The 15000-nt window shown below is 44.3% G+C and overlaps 1 protein-coding gene across 1 annotated transcript in view; it reads right to left on the reverse strand.

Annotated features, from left to right (window-relative positions):
• The window catches only part of ptprn2 (protein tyrosine phosphatase receptor type N2), a 199877-nt gene extending 184986 nt beyond the window's left edge, over window positions 1-14891 (reverse strand). The window contains exons 1-2 of the mRNA XM_042068215.1: window positions 14837-14891; window positions 14076-14448 (exon numbers count right to left, since the gene is read on the reverse strand). Of these exons, the coding sequence (XP_041924149.1) occupies window positions 14076-14151 (76 nt within the window). The 5' untranslated portion in view covers window positions 14152-14448; window positions 14837-14891. The remainder of the gene's footprint in view (window positions 1-14075; window positions 14449-14836) is intronic.
• Window positions 14892-15000: the final 109 nt, after the last annotated feature.

Here is a 15000-nt window from a genome sequence, read left to right on the forward strand (position 1 = left end):
TGACACAAGCATGAAAGCTGGCCTTTGGAAAATGTAATTCAGAGTATGCAATGCAAAACTACTGTACCTGCAAAACGGGGCTTTCAGTTGGTGTTGATGACTGCTCATTCTGCAGCCAGCTAACAATTACTTTGTCAACGTTAAAATAATTGAATCAACGTCGCACTGCAACATTTATTCTACATCACTTTTGCACCCTTCATTAATATTAAAGCAACGTTGAAATTCTAACTACAGATCAATGGGATTTCAATGGTATTTCCACTAAAATGAATATTGAAACAATGTTGAAATTACCAAACTAAAGATCAACGTGATTTCAGTGCTATTTCAATTGATATTAAACCTCAGTAAACCACTATTAGCCTAATCTGGCAAAATATTGGGAAATTCATATCCTGCTTTATCTACAGCCAGGATAAATTTGGCTAGGCCTAGGTATGTCTTGTTTAGGCTACACACGCTTGCATAAATAACCATTGACAACTTGTTATCAGTTAAGCAAGTGCATTTATTCACTCTTAATCTAGAAATTCATGTGTACTGTGTTTTCCTGCCATCCATAGCAGTTGCAGTCAGCCTGATCCTTCAGTAGCAGAGTGAAGTGGCACCTAACAGAAATAGAAGGGTCAAATTTATTGAAATAATGTCAAGTTCCAAATATATCCTCGGCAGCAGAGTTAAAATCAGCTGGTGCTGCAGATATAATAAATAAATACATAATGTGCCATTGTAAATTAAACACACACATTTCTGTTTTCCAGCAACATATTAGGAAGCATAGGCCAATATTTTACAGCATTGTACAATATATTCAATGAAATACCAACATGCTGCATTAAATGGATCACTGCTGGTTGGGAAATATTTTTGAAATAAACTTTGCAGGGATGTGATGTAGGCCTACAGTGGCTCCCGAATCAGACATTTCAGTGATTTCACTCAGATTCTCAAAGGCATAATACGGTCGCGATCGAGGCGCCCATACCTTTTTTTGGTGAATGCAGTAATCTTAGATCTGCTAGGTGAGGCATCTTAGGTGCTTAGCCTTGTAACTGGAGATTTAACTCATTGAGCCACTCATACAAACGTAGTTCAAAACTAAGGCTAAGTTTCAGCCAGTGATTGTTTGCCATTTCCCTCGTCAGGCCAGCTATCGCTACGAAAGGCGGCTGGCTGGCAATTTGAGTGCTTAGCTAGCTGCTACCGCCTCCACTGCACACAACCGCGAACCTAGAAACATGAACTTAATATGTTGCTAAGCTACAAGTTTAAAGCTAACGCCAGCTTGCTTGCTTACTTGATTAGCCGAGTCGTTTTAAACAGACTTCACACACTCCATTCAAATACAAAACACAAATAATTGTAACTTACATTGGGTGTGGTAGGAAAACGTCCGTTTCGTCGTCGTTTGTTGGACGAACCAGACAACAAAAACGTAAACTTTCTTCAAGAGGATGCTTGACAGCAGCAGTGCCTGTAGAATCGAATCAATGAGGCAAGGAGAATGCTACTGCGCATGCGCACAAGTTAATTACGGGATGTGAAGTTTTAGGGAGCACTTAGAAGCTGAGACCGTTGAATCAGAGAGGGTTAAACAAGGATCTTTGGTTGAATTCACAGGTGACACGCCATTATGACATCACAGCCATTCAAGTCAATGGGGGAAAAATGAGCTTTTTACCATTTTTAATCCCCCATTTCTTATTCTTATTTCTTAAAGTATAAACTTTATAAAAAATCTGAAATAATAACTCTCTTGCCCCACTCCAGAACGGTGTTAATGTCTGTACGTTAAGCGGTTAGAGTCGCATTAATTCTTGAAAAGGTAAAAAGAAAAGGTTATAAGAAGAAGAAGAAGCCAGGAGATTTCAAGATAGTGGATTCCATCCACTATAATAACCACAGCGAAGCGACCTGAATCACTGATTGGCTGGCCCCTCCGAGCTAAGAGTTGAGTGTAGAACTGATGCATTGAAATACAACAAAAACAGAATCTGATTACCTGGCTAATGTGAGCAGAAGGAAAGCCATCAACAGACGGCGCGCTGGCATGAAAAGCTGCCTAGCTCTTGCTTCAGTGTCTGCAGCGTGATTCAGTATTGGTCTGCAACCACACAGCGCTCAATTATGAGAAAGGAAAAGCTCATCAAATCACAGGGCCGAGCTGAGAGCGGGGGCTGAGGTATAGCGCTGCATTTTTAATACAAGTCTGTGTGAGATTCAAACAGAGACCGTGGGCGAGGCAGATTCTATATATAGACGTGAGTGACTTACATAAGCCTGGAGGGGGGGTTTTGGTCTTCTGTGCACACTAATGTACCCTACGAGAATTCCCACTACAGCACGAGCGCTTTCAAGCTTCTAATCACGTGAGACCACCAGTGCAGAAACGCCACCAGCAGGCAGGGCTACAGGGTGGGACAGTGTGCCGAGATCTTACTGTAATCAACCCCAATCTCATCTGTGTGTAAGTCACTTTTTAATTGTGCAAAAGCACTATTACCAAACAAGGGGGAATACAAGTCAGTGGGACAATGTAATCATCTTTTTTTCAGTACAGTGGTTTATTTCATACAGTATGTCCTAGCGCAGAAGGACATGTACCATGCAAACAATCTCAATCAACCTCTGAGGCAGGTGTACACAGTTCGCTGTGGTTCAAACAGTCTGGCATGTTCCCACCGCAGGTACGGGGAGGTTTGTAAATCAAATTGCACCCCCTCCATGCCCCTCCATGTCTCTCTGTGGCAGGGGTGCCTGCTCACGCTGTCCTAGATACACACTGCTTCTGCCCTCAGTGCTGTCTGGCAGAGGAGTCTGGCCCGGCCTACACACACACACACACACACACACACACACATGGGAATGGGCATACACACACATGGGAATGGGCATACATACACTCTCTCTCTCACACACACACACACACATCTCATACACATACACAAACATGGGCATACACACACAAAGACAGACACACACACACACACTCATGGACATACACACACACACACACACACACTCACGCAAGGGCAAACACAAACAGTCATGCATACATACTCACACACACATATTCACACACACTCACACACACTCAGAGGCCCCCTGCTCGCCTGCTCCTGCCTCTCAGCCACCTGCCGCCTGCAGCCGGGCGGGTCGAGTGGACGGTCCCAGTGCCCAGTGCCCAGTCACCTTCAGACAGACAGCAGGCGGGGGGATCAGGAGGCAAACAGGCCCGGGCCAGCTCTCCACGAAGCCCACCAGCACGGAGGGGATGAAGGGATGAGTGAGGAGAGAAAGTGGGGATAAAGAAGAGAAGAAGAGGAGAGAAGGACAGAAGGATGAACAGTGGAGGACAGAGAGAGAGAGAGGAATAACAGGGAGGAGGCAAGGAACCCACAAAGCCACAAGGAAAATTAATCTATAAAACGTTATGTGTTACGACAGGGAGTGGGTCACTTGAGGGCAACAGCCATGTGTCCATGAGGGGGAAGAAAAGGCTATCAACCGGAAAGTGCTTCTTGCACAAAAGAACAGGGCTCTGAGTGCTTTGGAAAGTTTACCTGTGTACCTTGTACCTTTCTGTCCCCTCTCATCCTGAGCACTGCAGGTGTGTGTGTGTGTGTGTGTGTGTGTAACGAGCATGCCAATGCCTACAGGTGTCTTTCAGCTCCCTCTGAAACTGCCCGCAGCAGCTGTAGAGGACCTGGTGTTCTGCCACTCTGTTCTGGGAACACTGTCCCCTTCCATGGCCTGTGCCTTGGTGCTCCATCAGTGAAGTCTTTGTAAAAAATAAATCATTACTGTTGTTTAACAAGGACACTCTTAAGTAGTTCTGCCTGGCGCACGGCCAACAGGCCATTTGCGAGTGAGGCTCAGGCCAAGTATGGACACAGCATGAAAGGCCGTCTGAGGAGAGAGAGATACTGTACAGAGAGAGATGCTCAGAGAGAGGTAGAGATAGAGGAAGTGTGCAGCGTACGATACGCAGAAAGGTCCTGAAAGAGGTAACGAGTGGCGAAAGGAAGGAATGAAGAGTGAGACGGAGAAAGAGGGAAAGAAAAGGGGAACGTGTGTAAGGATGGGAACCGGCGTCAGCAGCAGCCTCCCGCCTCCCCCTGGGACTAATTGAGCTCAGCCTAACAGCCGCGACGGCGCATCCGCAACTTTAGGCTTCGGCGCTCATTAAAGACGACACCTAGCATCGGGTCAAACGGGAACACCGAGTCAAATCGAGAAAGTTTTTTTTTTTTTTTTTTGTTCTCCTCCCTTTTTTCTACTGACAGGCGGCAAGGGCAAGGACAAAAAAAAAAAGAGAACAAGCTTGTTTAAAAAGTTTATGTCACATTCGCAAAACTCCTCCGCTCCCGAGATCTATGTGCCTAGCTGCACAACTGAAAAAAAAAAAAGCCTGCGATCTAGAGCTTCTTCTTCGCTACAGTCGGAGTCTTCGCCATTCAATAATAAATGGCCCATTCTGCATGCCATGTGGCTTCCCACAGCGAGCAGGAGGACACAGGAGGGCCACAACAAACGCCCTCTTAAATAAGCAATAGCAAGACTTTTTAGCCTTGGCTGGGAGAAAGAGTGGATGCCCTCTGCCGTAATCAACCTGATCTGTAATTAGCTTACATCTGACTGTGAAGGCCCAGCTTGTGTGTGTATGTGTGTGTGTTTGTTTTCCCCCCAGCCAATTACAGGAAGCTTGTGTATCCAAACCACCACATGGGAGTTGAGTGTTTGACTTTTTTTTCTTGCCAAGATTAGATTGAGGACCCACCTCCAAAGTCACAGGCTGTGGAGGTCTAGGTAGATTTAATTACGGCTCCAAAAGACTGTCAACCCACTAAATCGGATGCAAATGAAGGCAAGTCTTGAGATGAGGAAACGTCTAGATAACTACCAAACTGCTCACCCGGAACATATTGCCTGTTCTCTTTAGGATGCACGTAATGCATAGAGTGACTTTTCTGCAGAGCGCACACACAATGTAATCTTCTTAGGTGCATTTAAAATTTTAATTAGGATGCAATCTCTAAAGAGGGCAACACCCAACATCTCGTCTGGAATGGCAGAGGTAGACCCACCTCTCCTGAATGCCTCCAGCACCTCCTCTGAATGCCTTCAGCAAAGATTTCTATCAGCAGCAGCACAATCTTTTATGCATGAAAACAGTTTCCATAGAAGGCCATACTTTAAAACCAAGAGTTAACTTCAGGACTAACACCATTCACCAAGTTTTTGCTCTAAAAATACTAAAATGTACTAAAACTATTTAAAGTACTTGCACAGTACAAAATGTTGCTCATAAGGTACACCAGGAACTGTTCCCTGACCCACTGGTACATTACCAGCAACCCCACGGCCACAGATCTCTAACCACAGACTAGGTGTCCAGTACATTGCTCAGTCGATAGCGTCATCGATCCATCTCCACAAGTGAGGCTGTAGGGGATGCTTTTAATGGCACACCACTCTACTGCTGGTTACCCTTCTGGCCCTATAAGGCCATATCCTGAGCACAAATTCTGACATCTAGCTCAATGCCGGTATCGGTTCAATAGTGTGTGCAAGATACACTAGTGTGTGTTATTGAACACACTGTACAGTAAGCCAACCACTTCATTATCAAGACTGAGCATCAACATTTTGATGTGACAAGGCAATTAAATCCCAAAGTCTATTCATAGCAATAGCTAGGTTGTGCCCCATTCTGAGTAAAAGAAGCCATGTTGAATTTCTTGCCTTCTGAGTGTAAGTTGGTGGAATATGCTGCTAATCCCCACCTAATTGGTTTACACTTACAGTATGTTGTGAGCATAACTTCTGGCTATGGCTTTGGGATCAAACCACTGTGGAGAGCAATGACTTCATTCATTCAGTCTATTTCAATCTGTTTCACAACACAGTCATTTCCACGTAGTTTCTACACACTCTACACCAAGATTTTGGAACTCCACCAACCAGTAGTCATAACACACACAATGCTTTCAACTAAAAAACACTTTTACTACTCTTCAGTCAGACTGGCCCTAGCTCTGACCAGACAAGGTCACTTTAGTGTAAGAAAGGCTTTTCATTGGCTGTCAGCTAGTCTTTCGACCAATCGGCATGAATTAAAGATGTGAGCGCAGCTGTACAGTGGCGGGGGCTGAGAATAAAGCCGTGACCTTCAGCTGACCTTATGAATGATTCAGGCATTTGATCTTGCCCTTATTTCACATGGCACCATGAATGTGAACTCGTTGTTTTAGACAACAATGCAGAGAATGAAATGAGGAAGGAGAGAGAGAAGAAAAATAAAGCATTAAAGTAAACATCACAATAAAGGGAAATGTTTCCATTGCAAGAAAGCTTTTGTACAAGACTGCTAATTAAGAAAACACCTCTAAGGAAGAGACCGATAATAGAAACTGAGCTTTGTTTTCGTGTAGGTGGAAATCATAATGTAGAACAGCGATTTATCTTTCAGCTAAAGAGGAGGGGTTTTTTTTGTTTGATGATTTCGCTTATAGAATTCTGCTCTGCAGGGGAAAATGATTAGCATGAAATGAAAAATAGAGAGATCTATCTGCGAGAGGCTCGAGAGAAAAAGAAGAAAAGACCAGGCAGAATGAAAATGAAATCAATCAGTGGAACATTCGCTATTGAGTTTAATCAGGGATGTAGAGATACATTTTTAGAGATGACTCTTTTCCCCGTGCCATTAGGCAAAGCTAGGACAGCTGCATACCTGTTAGCCATTAGCGATCTAATTAATACACACTGTGCTCAGGAACAAGCTTGTGCCCACAGGGCTGACATTCTCCACCCATCACTCAACTCTCTGGGCGTCGCCCTGATGAAGCCATAGAAAGCCCTGCGAGACAGCCAGGCCGCGGCTCCCAACTCTAAACTCAGAAAACTGACAAAACCTGATTTTGAGTGAAATTTGAAACACAGACACACACACACACACACACACAGACACACACACGCACCTCTTGGCACAGACTGCAGCGTGTCGTTACACAGTGTTCTGGAAGTTTGTGCCAGCATTGCTTGCCAACAAAATACACACACACACACACACACACACACACACACACACATCTGCTCTGGCAGTGCTGGGGAGGCTTTGTGAGTGGCGGCGGCTGAACCTGCTCGTGACGTGTTGCCAAAGCCCAGCGGTGAGCTGAAGGGCCGTTTGGACGCTCACAGCAGGCAGCTTGTGCCCGCACTGGCTCCAGGACAGAGACACGTCAATGCCACGCTGGCAACTACAGACACACACAGACACACACAAAACAAAAACTCTTATCCACACCAAGACATATGAATAGTTATACAACAGACTACACAATGCTTGCAAAGCAATGCAAACAGTGCAATATATGACTCCATATATACGAATCAGGCATATATGCAAACGTACAGAAAAGCTACACACAGAAGGCGACAAATTGATGGATGAACTGTGTTTATGAACTAATGTATCTCCCCTCTATGTCTCTCCCTCAGACACACACACACACACACACTACATAATGTTCTTCTTTCTCAGATTTATCTGAGCGCCTTTAGAGATCCTGAGCTGCAGGGCAATGTGGTGTAATATCAGCACACTCAGCCACCAAAGCAAGGCCTCTGCTCTCCTCACGTCTGTGAACCAATAAACCTGCATCACCCACCTGCAGAAGGCAGCCTACTTAGAGGGCCCGGTCACACACACACACACACACACACACAGAGTCCCATACTCCCTTTATGACTCGGAGTTGATTTGAGGAAACAGCAACAGCACCAGGCTTTGTCCTCACATAAATCTGTCAGAGCAGCGACGGCACTGCAATTAATATGACTTACGCATTATGACAAGGGACATTTGTCTGAAGGCGGCCGAAAGGTGACGTGACGGGTTGTGTGTGCCTGGGTGTGGCTGAGTGTCTGTGTATGTGTGTGAACTGTGCATATGAGTGTGTGTGTGTGTGTGTGTGTGTACGTGCATGGTGAGGTGGGGGTGGCCAAGAGGTGAAAAATGATGATCTTTGCAGCTGTGTTTCCATGTGGTCAGCGTACATGTGGCAGAGGTTCATTAATATGTTCCTAGTTAATGGGAATCGATGGGCTTTCATTGCTGCTAAGAGCAGATGCGCGCACAAGAAATTAGAATAGCTTGTTGGATCAATGCCAAGAGATATTGAACTTCACAGCTGCCCACAATATGAACATATGAAAATGAGCCTGCTCAAATTATGAAATATCTTTAAATAAAACCTCTGCGGTTAACAGTATTTGTCCTAATTCCAACAGTATTTGTGCTAATGCCAAACATGATCTCCTTTAAGATGTAAAAGAGAAGAAATATTTTCCTGTGGCACCTTGTTGTCGTTAATATTTGATCAAGGATTGCAAGTGACTTCTATCTACACCATAAGCTATTTCTATTAGCTATATGCTAGTTCGTGATCTCTACCGCTTGTGAAACTGGGTGAACATTGGTAATGGTGGGCCATCATATCATGTCATGTCAGAAATGTAGACCATCTACAGAGGAATCTGACAGGAGTGCACAGTCCTAGGTCAGTTTCTCCATGACAGTGACATAATTTCTCTGAGCCGTACTGTATGTCATGTTCTTCTCTGCTCTATCTCTGCTTTCTGTGGGGAATAACAAGAGCAAGGCCAACTGCTCTTTAAATTAGTCCGTCGAGACCAGCCCCGCCCTGACAACTGAGGCTTATAGCTCCGACTAGACGTGAGAGATACAAACACACAGCCAGGGCTGTTGGAACAAAGATACAACGCAAATGCCAAGACAGAATATTCTAGAAGCCAAAGTGTTTGTTAAGATAGCGAGCTGATGCTCCTATGTGTCTCAGCCAACAAGCCAACGAGCAGAGATGTGGCACAGTTGGGATCCACAGAGGTGTCTACAGCAAGAACAGATGGGTGCCAGGTGACAACTTTCACAAAGCCAAAATCCACTCATGCATGTCTGTTGTGCTGGGATACAGAAGGATTATGCAACCGGCGTAAAAAAACAACAGAATGCTTCTTTTTTTCTAGGATACTCCATGTCTGTTCAAAGAGCAGAATGACGAAATATTTTGTTTTCATTGGCGGTGATGAATACATTTTAAATGAAAACTTTCACTGTAACTTCTGAAAACTTATTCTACACTAGCGGTTGAAAGAGAACAGTGTCATGTTGAATTTTTAAAATAGTCTGAGAATTCTCAAAGAAGTCCCTGGCATTTTGTCCTGGAATAAGGTCATACTATCATTTATAGTTAAACCAAGGACACCTCAAGATAAGCATGTGGATAATACCAAAGCTGAAGAGAGATGAGAGATAAAATGTCAAAGATGAAAACAAGCATTGAAACAGATGAATATACTGTAACAGCAGAGTGCTATGCTATTTGCATAAAATTCACCAGACATTAGTATTAATTTAGATAATCCACACATATTAAAAAAATCCAAACATTAATGTCCATAAGTAGAGTATGTAGACTGGCTCCAACAGCCCGATCTGCCGGCTTGATCTGGTGATAGCCGGACTAAGAGTTATGAGGGAAATAGTTAGAGAGTAATTGTCCGTCCTAACTGTGCAAATTAATATAAGCTGTGTTAGTACATATTGATAGGCTATACCAAGGTGTCACACAAGAAACCTTTCATGATGGGTAGAAGCAAAGAGCTCTCCCAAGACCTTTGCAACCTTATTGTTGCAAAACATATCAAGGGAACTGGTTACAGGTGCATTTCAAAACTTCAGAATCATCCAGTAAGCAGTATTGGACCCATTATCTGCAAGTGGAAGGAACATCATTGCATCATCAACCGGCCATGCACAGGATCTCCTCGCAAGATTTCTGACCAGGAAGTCAGAACATTTGGACAAGTCTATGAAATACTGAGAGAATGTATTCTGGTCAGATGAGAGCAAAATTGAAGTTTTTGGATGTCATACTACACACCATATTTGAAGGAGAAATGCCACTGGCATCACTCTAAAATACCATACGAACAGTGTGGTTTGAAGGTGGAGGCATCATATCATGGTGTGGGGCTGTTTTTCATCTCATGGTACTGGCAGACTTCATACAGTTGAAGGAATGATGAATGGAGTCATTTTGTTCTGGGAGAATCTTGCCATCTACCAGGATGATGAGGATGAGATGGCTAGACCTTCCAGCTGGACAATGATCCAAAGCATTCAGCAAAGGAAACTTAATTCGTTTCAGAGAAAGGAAATGAAGGCCCTGACATAAATCCAAATAAACAGTTTTGGAAGTTACAGTAACTAAAGATCAGGATTCACAAGAGGGATCCCTGGAATCTTCAATATTAAAATACTATCTGTTTAAAAGAATGGGCCAAGATCACACCTGAATACTGCGACTGATTTTCATCATACAGGAAATGCCTTGGAGCGGTCATTACAAATAAAGGCTTTTCCACAAAGTATTTACAAAGAAATTTCAGTATGGGTTCAGAAATACAAAGAAATTTCAGTATGGGTGTATTATCTGAGTTAATACAAATGTCTGGTGAAAATTTCATGCAAATAGCCTCATTGGAAGTATACTTACTGAAAAAAAATGTTGACATGTTCAATACTTATTTCCCCTGCTGTATGCTATGAAAGGGAAAAGGGCTCTACCTATTTATTCAAATGATTTCTAGCATTTAGGAAAAGATGCTGTTTCCTTCTAAAGGGATTATTCAGATTCGTGGTGGCCCTTAGACAACAGGTAAGGGTGCATGTGATCCACTTTCTGTAAACATATGAGAGCCACTTCTAAAAGCACTTCCAAAAATGTCTCTTTCTGACAACTTCCCACACACCACCTCTGTCGCCACCACAACACATTCTGACAGTCAGTGGCGCTCTCAGCACCTCTTCCTCCTCCAAGCGATATGATTCGCACTCTAATTTCTCACGCTACCATACCATCCGTTTGCAGCGAGGCACCCCAAGCAGAAGAGCGAGGCCTCGGTCATGGCTGGTGTTGGGAGATGGGCTGCCAGCGCTAAATCAGATCAGACCTGTCTTGATGCATTACCCCTCTGTCTGATACGCAAGTCCATTAACCAGAGAGAAAAGAGAGAGAGAGGGAGAGAGGGACAGAGGGAGAGAGAGCGAGAGAGGGAGAGAGAAGGAGAGAGAAAGAGAGAGGAGGGGGGGAGAGAGAGAGAGAGAGAGAGGAGGGAGAGAGAGAGAGAGAGAGAGAGGAGGGAGAGAAAGAGAGAGAGAGAGAGAGGGAGAGAGAGAGCGAGAGAGGGAGAGAAGGAGAGAGAAGGAGAGGGAGAGAGAGAGAGAGAGAGGAGAGAGGGAGAGAGAGAGGGGGGGGGAGGGGAGCAGCCAGATGGAATAAAAGAAAGAAAGTAAGTTAGAAAGAAAAGGGGGAGAGGGGGGAGAAGTGGATGGACAGAGACAGAATGACAGAATGAACAGTATGGAGAAAGAGAGGGTGGGAGGATGAGGTGAGGGGTGCAGTGGGGAGGGATGGAAAGAAAGGTGACAAAGATGAAGACGGACCTCGGCGACATGGCAGAGGCCATTTTCTTCCGCTCTTTGTCTCGTCCCACTGGGGCGGCCACTGCAACAATGGCCGAGCGGGCGAACGAGAAGCAGGGAGAAGACTATTCCGCCCGAAGGGGTGTCACTGTACCATTCATCAACTCATTCAAAAGGTTCGCTGCAATATTCATGGAGGCGGCGGTCCATCTGCGCCACAGTCCAGCGAACCGGCTATGGAGCCATCTATTACTCCTGCCGATCAGGTCACGCGCCATCTCTCCATCAATCAGTTTGATCATCTATGTGCCACCTTGCATTGATCTGTCCAGCCATCCGTAAATCTAATATGCCATGTCTGATTAATGAGATCAATCAGATGCAGGAATATACAGAGAGAGAGAGAGAGAGAGAGAGAGAGAGAGAGGGAGGGAGGGAGGGAGGGAGGGAGAGGGAGAGAGAGAGAGAGAGAGAGAGAGAGAAATGACAAGACAGGGCCTCTTCATTGTAGTCATACTTTCTCTCTGCTTGATATTTATAGCTCGGGCATGTCAGGTATCTCTTCCTAGTATTCAGCATCAGCACCTGCTGCAGTCCCCACAGAAAATGCAACTTGCAAGGCTAAACAAACACAACCCATAAATACATACTGACACACACATACTGTACACACAAAGGAATCCTTGCAGTTGCATCTGGGAACACCTCATATTCTGCATCTTCTCCAGTCGGCCCGGGTTTCATAATGACACAATGCACACAGGGACTAATTAAACACAAAAGCTCTCCCTCGCACTGGCACACACACACACACACACACACACACACACACACACACGGCGAGCCTAAACTCCTAGAAAGAGCACAGAGGATGGGAGAGAGAGCAGAGAGGAAGTGACAACAGAAGGAGTTTAATAATGAAAATAAATGATTCATTGATCAGCTCTCTGTGGACATGAATGTCTCACTGACTCTGACTCATTGCCTATCTGTCTAAACTTGTACTGTATATGTCTGGCATTTCATTAACGACTTAAGTGAACTGCAAACAAGACAGACATTGTGGATAAGGCAGGTAAAGGGAGCTACTGTCAAAGAGCAAAGCAAGCGTTTGCTGCGTTCAAGGAAGGTGGGGCGCAGATGGCTGACAGATGTGGAGCAACAGAGGTAACTTGAGAATGTAAACAAGACAGAGAGAAAGATCGAGAGAGAAAAAAACAGGAAAGAAAACAAAAACAAGCACATTGAGACTGATGACAACAAACAGATGGCTCTGCTGGACGTACCACCCACCCGAGTGACTGGTCCAGTCACACTTCTCTCATCCATCCCATCCATCCATCTTCTCACTCATTTCCTTTCAATCTGTTCTACCATGTCACATAAGAAGCCATACTGTACAACTCCACAGGGACATACAAGCGTTTCATCCTGACTCCTCCTCTTTTATCCTGACAGTAGAGTAGGCCATACCATAATAGAATATTCCAGTCAACCCCAGTGTGGAAATACCAGGCCTGCTCATCTCATATCCACAAAGAGGCTACATAGCATTTCAATGAACTGCAGGTGTGCAACGTTAACACAATCTGCCTCTGTGTAAGGTATTGTATGACGTGTTCACCAAAAGTTTCTTCATGAACATCCACTGATCTCTGCATAGCTGCTCAGTCACCTAGGCTATTTCACTTTCAAATAGACAGCTATTACTAGATTGCTCGATTCATTTATCAAGTGCAAGTCATTTCAAAATGGTGTAATTAATTTTAATTAAATGTCCTGTGCTTTTGGTGCAATTAGGTTATGTGTACGGATAATTTGGAGCAATGTTCTAGGACACAAAAAGCTGGCCTTGCCTAATAGAAAACACACACCCCTCTAGGCCCTAGTAGCTGGAAGGCTGTTGTGACTCGATGCAAAGACGACTTTTAAAGAATAACGGTTTAAAGATACAGCGTCAGATAATATTGTGTCCTGGTTGAGCGGGGCGATAAGGAATGCTCCCTGACTGTTTCCAGATAGGAGATACAGGGATGTTCACGGGCTGTTTGCTCCCCGCCTTTCAGAAGAAGCCTGCCAAGACACTTTAACAATCTGTAACGCGATTATGTAATCGCCTTCTATTGTAAACTGTCAGAGTTTACCTATATCATTTTGCTCTCTGGGCGCTTCAGATAAAAACAATGTGGTGCGTAAGAAAACATGTCTTGTTGAAAACAAGTAAGCTAACCACTTTTAATCGGGTTATGGCAGGTCCAGTATTGGGTACAATAAGCGTCCCAATAAGCATTGGTTATTTCCCATGCGTGGGAAAATACACGTTCCATGTTTCCATGTTCCAAGTGAGTAACATCACGTGTTGTCACAATTCAGTTAAACGGTAAGCTAACGGAGACGCACATGAAGTGTAGGCTACTTTTACTCACCAACAAACTCAACAGAATATGTAGACATTGTAACCTTCAGTCATGTAAAGGCAGTCTTGCTTTGCTAACCGTCGAAAATGTCATACTGTAGGCTACGTTTTGTAGGCTATATTGTCAGTTAAAATCACTGAACTTACCGAATTTTCTATCCGCAGCGATGGCAGCAAACGCGTGGAAAGCTAGAACAGCCAGGATGAAAGACAGCGAATCCATCCTGATTATTGATCCGCGACACACCTTCCCTAACACGGCATGCTGACTCAAGGGTTCATATATTAATTGCACATGTAGCCTAATCAAAATGGTTCCGGGAGGACACGGAACTTATGGAAAAAGCCAGTGTGTCGAGGTGGCTGAGGAGAGGGATGCTGTTATCTCAACACAACTCGCATCCGCGGGAGGCTTCAGCACCGAGAACAGCAACCTTCAGGCACTGCCCCTCCTTGGCTGCTGACGTCACACGTACACACTCGCACACGCAGAAACAAATTCACAAGGCCACGCTGTTACCTGTGGAGATCAACAAATGACAACAGTGGCATAAACGGTCAAGCATATATCAAAACACTCAAAAACAAAAGGTTATTAAGACAACTGAAAAGTATTCCTTCAGAGTGTCATAAGTATAAAAACACGTATACAATTTGTTTTATTTTACTTAAAAGCAGATTCTGCTGCTGCAACCAGAATTGGCAAATATGTTTTTAGAGAATTTACAATAGGACACTCTTTAACCGCACCATTTTCTGAGTGCCTCCCTTTCTACACTGCAGAGTATTGGAGGTGCATTATGATGACTGCAGGGCAGATTTGATTTTAACAGCCAACATTACCATACAAACCCTATTTAAATTCCACCACAGGAGTTGCATGGAATAGATTTTGGGTATGAACTCACATAAAAACATGGCCACCGGCCATTTCAACCTTCATCGCAGTCGGGTCCTTGATGAGGTCGAGGGACTTCAATTTTCCCCACCGCGCTTGTGCATTTGCAACTGCTACAGATCTGAGCAGGCTGTAAGAAGGTAATAGAAACAATCAGGACGCATTCAAAGCATT

This window comes from Alosa sapidissima, chromosome 17, assembly GCF_018492685.1.
Source record: "Alosa sapidissima isolate fAloSap1 chromosome 17, fAloSap1.pri, whole genome shotgun sequence".
Lineage (NCBI taxonomy): Eukaryota > Metazoa > Chordata > Actinopteri > Clupeiformes > Clupeidae > Alosa > Alosa sapidissima.